The 9,756-nt window shown below is 38.5% G+C and overlaps 1 protein-coding gene and 1 pseudogene across 1 annotated transcript; both read right to left on the bottom strand.

Annotated features, from left to right (window-relative positions):
- Positions 1 to 1,031: 1,031 nt before the first annotated feature.
- Positions 1,032 to 5,969, bottom strand: LOC146572007 (B-cell receptor CD22-like). The gene is made up of 8 exons (XM_085276042.1): positions 5,649 to 5,969; positions 5,311 to 5,544; positions 4,858 to 5,118; positions 4,325 to 4,585; positions 3,787 to 4,047; positions 1,501 to 1,582; positions 1,361 to 1,421; positions 1,032 to 1,280 (listed from the first exon to the last, which is right to left on the bottom strand). The coding sequence occupies exons 1-8, from the start codon at positions 5,866 to 5,868 to the stop codon at positions 1,137 to 1,139; spliced, it is 1,524 nt and encodes a 507-aa protein (XP_085132168.1). The 5' UTR covers positions 5,869 to 5,969; the 3' UTR covers positions 1,032 to 1,136.
- A 471-nt stretch (positions 5,970 to 6,440) lies between these two features.
- Positions 6,441 to 7,726, bottom strand: LOC146572006 (uncharacterized; annotated as a pseudogene).
- Between the last annotated feature and the right edge of the window lie 2,030 nt (positions 7,727 to 9,756).

Raw genomic sequence — 9,756 nt, 5'->3', positions numbered from 1 at the left:
AATTTATATTTTTTTTTGTAAGGAATTTAATGTTATTTTTGTAATTTTCTTTCAAAACAAACACATTTCACCATTTTACCTAGATCCAGATAGTGTGCTCTGTTTGGATCTGTTATATCAAATAGCCAGTCAGCATTAACATGACATAACTTGATGTTATACAATTTTATTGATGCAAAAAAAAAAAAGCACCATGGAAAATTAAAGTCACATAGAAGTTGAGGTGTAGCAGAATAATGTTTTATAAACCATATATATCACTGTGAGACATCAGAGTAATGAAGTGCTATTGAAAAATCAGGTGTTATTTAATGATTTGTTAAAAAAGTTAATCGTTTTAAAAAGTCAATTTCTTTGTGCAGTTTGAAATAAATGTGATTATGATAATAATACATCAGGATATCAAACATCAGAAAACAGACTATGATAATCATGTTTGATCACATACGTGTATTTTTCTACAAGTGATGAGGAAAGAAAAAGAGCAGCAAAAGATTATTTTGGTTTGTGAAAATGAAACTAGCTCCAGTAGCCACCATGCTGGCTAAATTATGACGCTCACTGAGTGAACAGACCAAACCTCCCATGATGCAGCTTCTTTCTGCTAATGGGGATTTTGGCTTTGTTGACCACATCTTGTTGACTGCAGGGTGCAGTCTGGATGGATCCTCTTCATCAATGGCTTTTGGTTCATAGACACAAATTAGTTGATTCTGAGTATGTAGCATGAAATTATATTATGATGGTGAAAAAAAAAGCTTAAAAACAGAAGAAGAATGCTCAAGCAGGCAATGCATTTCCCAGATATTTAATTTGAATCTTCTAGCGAGGCTCATCGTATTATGTGAGGAGCTGCTCACCACAGGGCTGTACTTTTTAATTTGATTTAACAGCAGTGTAACACAGTAAACTCAAAAAAGTTAAAGTAGGTGGTTTTTATATTAACAAGAGTCAAACTTGTAATTTGAAAAAATAAAATAAAGATTTTATGTTTCTGTGGTGAGCGTAATTAAATCATGTATGATCTGCATGAAGTTCAACAACTTTGTTACATTTATTCTTGTTGAGATGATGTGATACAATCTAGGAAGACTGATTAGTTGCCTGGACTCTTTCATTCAAATAGTTTTCAGTTTTTAAGTGTAACTTTCTGTTCCTCCAGGTGTCTGTGGGGCTGAACTGCTGTTGCTGTAGAGAGGATCTGCCTGGTTTTTAGAGAAGTGGATGCTGGCATACTGAAGATCATCCTGTTCCTGTGGCTCCTCCTGATCAGAGACACACTGCATAGAAAAAAATGATCTTAGATTAGAATGGTGAATGATGATTTTTTTTTTTACTGCAATTATATTTCTGGTTTCACCTGTTCTTTGTTGTCTGCTCTGCCTTCAGTCTTGGATGATTCCTTGGAATTCCTCTTTTTTCTGAGGAATGAAATGATAATGAACAAAAGAACAACACAATGACTGAAAAGTAAAAGTTTAATGCGACAGATCTGCTCACCGAATCCAAAGGAAGACAGAGAGGGATGTGACGGACAGGAGAACAGCAGCAGTTACTCCAGCAGCTTTTATCTTCTTTGCTCCTGATCAAGATCAAAGTAAAGCACTAATAGTTAATTGAGTATTCCATAACGTTCGACCTGTGTATGGCCTGAACAGTGTTGGAGTTTTAGGCTACAGAAGCCAAGTTCTTCTCCAGTGAAAAATAAAAATAGAAATCTATTTAAACACAGCAGAGTAACGTGACCTCACTCTGTTAATCTCAAACAGTGTTTTATCAAAAAATTTCTCTCATGTCAGTTTCGTCTTGATGCATTCTTAATCACCCAGGAAAGTAAATCTCCAAAAGTTGATTCTGTTAATCTTGACTTAGCGTTTTGTGGGAGAAACGTTTCGTCACTCATCCAGGTGACTTCTTCAGTCTCAGCTGACTGCAGGTTTCCCCAATCTTATAAACAGTACATTTGCATAATGACTGAAACCAGCCCACTGAAGGAACACTGGGCTGGGAGGTCAGTTCCTTAATCTTAATTATGTAAATTAAGATTTGCAGCTCTGAACACCACATCCAGAACACCCTGGATTGTGTTGAGAAGGTGAGAGATGTCATTATGGAGGCAGATGAAACCATGATCTCTTACGACGTTACATCTCTCTTCACTTGCATCCCAGTCCCAGAAGCGTTGGAGGTAGTCTGTAAGAGATTACAGGATGACACCAACCTCAGCAACAGGACCCCTCTCAGCATCGACCAAGTGTGTTTGCTTTTGGAACTGTGTTTTCATGTGTGTCTTCAAGGGTCAGTTCTACAGGCAGAAACATGGGTGTGCCATGGGCTCACCAGTTTCACCCATCGTGGCCAATTTGTACATGGAAGAAATGGAAAAGAGGGCTTTGCTATCCTACCCTGGAACACCACCAAGCCATTGGTTCAGATATGTGGATGACACCTGGGTGAAAATCAAATCTCAGGACGTACCACATTTCACGGATCACATTAACTCGGGGGACCGACACATCAAATTCAAAAGGGAGGATATGAAAAGTGGCAGGTTAGCCTTCTTAGACTGTAAGATTTACATCAGTAATGGGGGACATCTAAAAGCTGATATTGGTCAGTGGTTGCTGATGAATGGTCATGAGAATTTACATAATTATGATTAAGGAACTGACCTCCCAGCCCATTGTTCCTTCAGTGGGCTGGTTTCAGTCATTATGCAAATGTACTGTTTATAAGGTTGGGGAAACCTGCAGTCAGCTGAGACTGAAGAAGTCACCTGGATGAGTGACGAAACGTTTCCCCCACAAAACGCTACGTCCAGATGAACAGAATCAACTTTTAGAGGTCTCATTTCAGTTGTCTAAATGCACTTTATACTGTAAATTAAAAAGCCTACAATAAACAGTGGCAGCAGTTGGCTATTGTCTCTGAAAACAGGGTTAACTGGGCGCGCCCCTTATTCCACTGAAAACTGTAGCACATCTTAATTTCATAGCCTCGTCTGCATTCGATTAAAAATCACTTCAAGCTGAGTCGCCTGCAGCTTTATCTGGCTGGGTGCACATGGGCATTATGGATAAATCCCTGGTTTTTAACAGGAGGTTAAAATGTCACTGGCTCTGCTTTCAGTATTCTGAGATCAGTTACAATCTGCTTTTTGCATGGAAACAGGACTAGCATTAGCAATAAACATGGTTCTTGTCATCGTGATAGATAAGTTACAATGTTGATTCTTAGGACTCTTTAGCACATGAATAAGGAAAGCCTTGACAGCAGACAGTGGGACTCCTGCCATATTCTGTTTAACCACACAGGCAAGTTGAACAGTTACAGGTGCAGCCAGTATTTTATTTTTAATATATTTAAATTATCTTTGTAAATCAAGTTGCAGGCCTGGTTTTCTGAACTCATTAATGATTATTTTGAGATATTTGGCCCTCACAGGACAGACACCATACAAACATATGCTTTTAAAGATGATGATGGATTAGTGTAGATTCAAAAGAGCAAAGTTTTTAAAATCAGCTCTGGTTTAATTATCTGTAGCAGCGCTATGAGTCCATACAACACTGAAGAGGAAACATTTTGGCAAAATAAATACTTGTACATGTGTACATTTAGGTAGTAATACAGTTCTATCTGTGCTGAGGTATTTTGACAGTGATCTGTTATTATAAATTCTAGTGCCATCCAATAATTAGCCATAGTGCATGAATGTAGATTGTGCCTGACTTTTTGACTGCACTCCTTTCTGAGTGTATCCAGTATGTAAATATAAATGATTACCTGGCACAATGGTCTGCTGTAAGGTGGAGTTATGACGTCCCAGCTTGTTCTGGGCTTCACAGTAATAACGCCCACTGTGTTCAGGTCTGAACTTGGTGACGGTGAAGTTCTGTCCAAATGCTTTTGGTAAATTTTCATCCTCCTTGTACCAGGTGTAGTTAGCTGCTGGGTTAGCATCACTGCTACAGGTCAGAGTGACTGAACTGCCCTCCACTATCTCAGCAGAGGGACTCACTGACACAGAGGGAAGCTTTGGAGCATCTGGAGGAGAAATAAGGACAATGACAACATGGTTGGTTATAAATATACTCAAGTCTTTGCAGGCTTCTCACAACGCTACAAAAATTATAAAAGGTAACATTCAGAAACCTTACTTATTTCCTTGTCAAACTTCCTTATATTGTAATAAACAGACATGATTGTGCAGTAAATCTGTTTTCACTCTTCATGATAATGAATTAACTCTTATCTCTAAAGTTGATGTTAACTGTTCAATTGAGATCAAAGAACTTAAAGCTTATAAATGTATTTTACTCACATTTCACATCAATGTTTCTGCTTTCAGATCTCTTTTGTCCCAGGTCATTATCAGCTGTACAGTAATACTTTCCAGAGTCAGAGGGCAGGATGGAGCTGAAAACATGTTGGTTTTGGTAACTGAGAGGGTTGATGACATCCTCCTTGTACCAGGTGTAGTTAGCTGCTGGGTTAGCATCACTGCTACAGGTCAGAGTGACTGAACTGCCCTCCACTATCTCAGCAGAGGGACTCACTGACACAGAGGGAAGCTTTGGAGCATCTGGAGGAGGAAACATAAGAATGACAACATGGTTGGTTATAAATATACTCAAGTCTTTGCAGGCTTCTCACAACAAAAATTATAAAATAATAATATGTAGAAACCTTCCTATTTCTTTGTCAAACTTCCTTATATTTTAATAAACAGACATGATTGTGCAGTAAATCTGTTTTCACTCTTCATGATGATGAATTAAGTCTTATCTCTAAAGTTGATGTTAACTGTTCAACTGAGAACAAAGAATTTAAAGCTTATAAATGTATTTTACTCACATTTCACATCAATAGTTCTGCTTTCAGATCTCTTTTGTCCCAGGCCATTATCAGCTGTACAGTAATACTTTCCAGATTGAGAAGGCCGGATGGATCTGAAAAAATGTTGTTTTTGGTACCTGAGAGGGCTGATGACATCCTCCTTGTACCAGGTGTAACTAGCTGCTGGGTTAGCATCACTGCTACAGGTCAGAGCCACTGAACTGCCCTCCACTATCTCAGCAGAGGGACTCACTGACACAGAGGGAAGCTTTGGAGCATCTGGAGGAGGAAACATAAGAATGACGACATGGTCGTAAAAAAACAAATTAAAAAAATTTATATTCTAAAAAGAAAACATTGTAAACCTCCTAAAAGAAAGGATTTTGACTAAAGTAGCATACAAACACATTCCCGTAAATAAAGAAAAATTAAATATAATTCCTTTAATGAAACAAAAAGTAGTGAACTCACACACTGTTGGAGAAGGGAATCGCTCATATCCTTTCACAGCACAGTAAAGACTGTCTACAGTATCAGATGTGTTCAGCTGTAAATATTGTTCGTCTGATGAAAGTTTGTGTCCATTCCTGTACCAGATGTAGGAAGATTGATCAGGTAGCTGACAGTTGTTGTGACATGTCAGCTCTGTCCAGTTAGAATAAGAGTTTACTGTTGATCTCCTCACATGTACCTGGAGCTGTGGATCTGGGAGTAAAAAAAAACAATGACATTATATCGGAAATATCTCAACATCTGCACAGATACACATGGAAATGTTTAAAGTGAATTCCAGTGAAATATTGTTTTACCTGTAACAGTCAACGTGACTCCAGGTGATCCAGTATATTTCCCTCCTGGATCGTTTGTTATGAGCATGAACTTGTACTCAGCTGAGTCGCTCTCTCTCAGGTATGAGATTCTCAGAGTGCAGTCGTTGTTTTCACACTGATACTGAACTCGACCTGAATTCTCTGGATCTGTTTTCAGGTCCACAGGCTCATTATCTTTGACTGTAGTAAACCAGAACATTTTCTGGATTCTTGTCTTTATGTCATTTATAGTCGATAGGTATCTGAATGTGGAGTGTATTTCTGCTGTTGATCCTTTGAAGGCGCAGACCTGAGTAGAAGTGTAAGTCACCACTGTAACACAGAGCCCATTATAGAAAAATCAGAAAGCAGACTTATTTATATTCACTTTCATAGATCTGAATTGAATTTCTAAGATTCCATTTAAACATGTTTCATAGAGAACAAGACGGAATACAGCATAATACTGTTCTTTAAAGTGAGACTGGAACCCGTCAAGAATCTCATATATGTTTGCAAAAGGTTTAAACTGAAAAAGACCCAATTACAATGAATATTGTGTCCAATAATGTCCCAAATGTCTGTGAATACGTGAGAGAGGACAATAGTGGGATTATTTTAATCATAATTAAAAAATTATAATAACAATTTACAGGTGCAGGGAAAGCATTCCACCTCTGTCCCCTCCTGGCCACCTGACCATCTACCAGTATATCAAAAGCCAGGATGGTCCACTTGGTAAAATAAATCTGTTGGGCATTTCTCCTGGTCTTCAAACAATAATTCTGATTGCTACAGTGCTGGAAAGGACGGGCAGAAAAAGGACAAAACAGAGAGAATTGTAGAAAGACTGGCATCTTTTACTATGAACTTTAATCTAATCCCTAATTTGCAACATTTTGTTTGTTTAACAACAAGCTATAGGATGAACATATCAAGAATTGTTATTATTATGAAAAGAAACTTACCATCTACAACCAAAATAATTTCAGTGTCATATGAATCAGGAGATAAAGGGTCCCCGTAACCACACCTGTACTGTCCCGTGTCAGACTTGGTCAGATGTCTGATGGTTGCCCGAAGTTCAAACCCAGATCCTTTTGTGTATTCAATGCTGTACCTGCTCACTCTGTGCACGGGAGACTCTAGAGATTTTAGCAATTTCTGTTAAATAGATGAACATCCATGAATTATATAATAAATACATAAAGTGACTAAGTTTAAATAGGACTGTATTTATCCTGAGAGTTTATGGAGGTATGAGAGTAGGTGATTGGTTTCCCAATTTTGACTTTTAGTAGAAACTCACCATTTGAAACTCTGACCTCAAAGTCTGAGTATGAATCTGGAGCTGAAGATTTACCCAAACCATACCGGTACATTCCTGAGTCAGACTTTCTCATATTTGTGATGGTAAAAGTCAGGCTTCCTCTTCCTGAAGCTGCATCTTTGTATTCAATGCTGAATCTGCCGCTCTGAGCTGTGGTTTCATCTGTTTTAATGAGGATGTTTTCTGCTCGCTCACATTTTTCCTTGCAGAAGAACTTTGTGTTTCCAGACACAGTCAAAAAACTATAAAGTGAAAGATCCTCTCCTTCACGTACAACCCAAATGCTGGAAGACCCAGCTGTACCTGTTGGACAAGATTTTCACTGTGAATAGCCAGCTCGTTCTCAAAGCAAATCATAAGAAAGAAAAAATATGATCTGTTGTGTATTTTCATCAGTACAACTTGTATAATAAAATATTTAGGGGGAAACTGATGGGAATATTGAGGTTACATAGAAAGGAAGCTTTAAATGTCATGAAGTGCTGTGTGTGGCTGGCAGGTAGGTCAGGACTCAAATGTAAGATTATCAGGCTGGACTGAACAACAGCTTCATTGCTGGAAATTAAAAATAACTTAATCCAACTTAACTGGCAGATACTCATGGATACAAACACTGCAGGCTCTAAACAAATGATGCACAGAGCAAGAGGGAGATCAAAACAACAGACAGAGTGAGAGAGCCAATATACAGGAGAGAATCAGGACAGAGAGTCTTACATTTGGGTCCTAACCTACCTGCCTGCCACATCTGGGGAACACAGCTGAAAAAAATTAACTGACGAGACTTTGGAAGCAAAATTGAACACAATGTACACGGGACAAGAGACTGTCAACATAAATTGGGAAGTATGAGAAACACAATGAGAGTCTGACTAAAAACAGAGAGACAGCGAGAGTGAGAACACAAAGAGAGAGCGAGAGACAGAGGGAAATATGACTGAGGAAACTAAGAAACATGGAGAAAAGACTGAAAAATAATACATTCTTATAATAAAAAATGTTAAAAGATTAAGCTCCTTTTCTAAAGGATGTTCCAACTTTTTTTTTAAATGTGTTGCAAGAACTATTGGAATACTGTTTTCAGTTTCATTTTCATAACATACCGTCCTAACTCTTTTGATTTGGGGTTGTCTGTAAAAAAATTCTTTTTTTTCTTTTTCTTTTAAAGAAAAAAGTAAAAGTGGTTGCATAAATATTTTTCCTGTATCACTTCTGTTTGACATTACAATAAATACTGTAAAGTAGACTTGCCTGTTAAACTGAGAAGGACAAGAAGTCCACAGGTTGCAGCAATTAAACTTATAGCTGTTCCTCTCATCTCTCCAAGTCCATAAAACATAACTGCTGGTTGATAATGTGTATTTGAAGTAAATGAGTCCCAGCAACACCTTTAAATACAATCCACAATGGAGCTGTCTTCAAAGAGCTGTCAAACGTGGCTTTTTCCTGAGGTCTGTAAGTAAAAGCAGAAACTGTTAACATACACCTGACTGTACCCTCTGTATATGTGATTAATCTGAAAGAGCTTAAAGTTCAGTACCGTGTTTAAGAAGAAGCAAAGTCAAGTCTGAGGACCAAAATAAGGAACATGTTTACAATCCTGCTCTAACTCTCTCACGAGGAATGGAGAGATGAAGTGGTTTTTAAGTAATGTAGTTAAGTCTTCGTTTGATGAGTCAGCCAAGAATCCAGTGGGAACCAGGCCTTGAGGACAAACCTCAAGAGGTTTCCCCTCTTAGTTAGTATCTGTTTCTTCTTCAAACTGCAGCCAGATGTGTTTTTGCGATGCACTCGCACTCTCCTCCTCACTGCTGTCTACCGTCTCACTCACTCACTTGTGATGTGTCTCCCCTCCAGACCACAATTATCAGGTTACAAACACCAGGCATCCCCTGGGGAATTTCCACTCAGCTATAACTTCTCTCTGGCTTACTTTTTTAGCTCAAGGTGGGGGAAGGTCTCCTTTTTTATTAATCCTTTATTTATCCAGGTAAAAAAAATCTCATTGAGATTAAAAATCTCATTTCCAAGAGAGACCTGGCATCATGGCAACAAAAGTCACATACCACATAGGTATATAACATTTAAAACAAATACAATATCAAGTTTACTCCTAATTTTATGACACGTTCAGGCCTTTATTACATCCAGGGCAGTGTCAGTGTCTCTACACTATTCTACATTCTATCTCACACATTTCTAACTCCTAAAATAAGCTACAAATATCTTCAAACCCCCGAAGCACGTACAAACTCCAAAACACGTACAAAACACAACAGAAGTGCTCCAGGATGCTAAGCACAGTGTTGAGTTTTTGTTATCTAGTGGCTACACAAGCGAGGTCGTACCAACGACCAGATTTGGTGTGTGGTAGTCAGTGATGGGAATAACGGCGTTACGAGTAACAGCGTTACTAACGGGGAAGTAGCTGTAAGTAATCTGGACGCTACAGCTTTAAGCAGCTGCACGCTCCCGCGGACGGTAATCACGATCACTGTCTAGCACAACACCTGTAGCTAAGGGGGCAAAACAATGGCATGAGTGCTGCTGTTTGACTGAGGAAGAATAAAATAGTCGTGGTAAGCCAATCACATTACCCCTTAAAGACAAAGCAACAAGGTGATATATACCAATTTATAAACTGTATTGATAGGCCACGTAAAACCAGAGTCATGATAGACAATATATACGCTGCGTTTTTTCCTCAATAGTTTCGTCACGTTTACTGTCTAAGGACAGCACTCTCTGCTTATGAGCAACACCCCGCCAAAAAAACCC

This window comes from Mchenga conophoros, linkage group LG6 (genome assembly GCF_057382185.1).
Source record: "Mchenga conophoros isolate Kocher_MC1m ecotype Shallow Benthic linkage group LG6, M_conophoros_male_GT1.1, whole genome shotgun sequence".
NCBI lineage: Eukaryota > Metazoa > Chordata > Actinopteri > Cichliformes > Cichlidae > Mchenga > Mchenga conophoros.
Note: the sequence above shows the minus strand (reverse complement) of the source record. Positions and strands in the feature narration are given on the sequence as shown.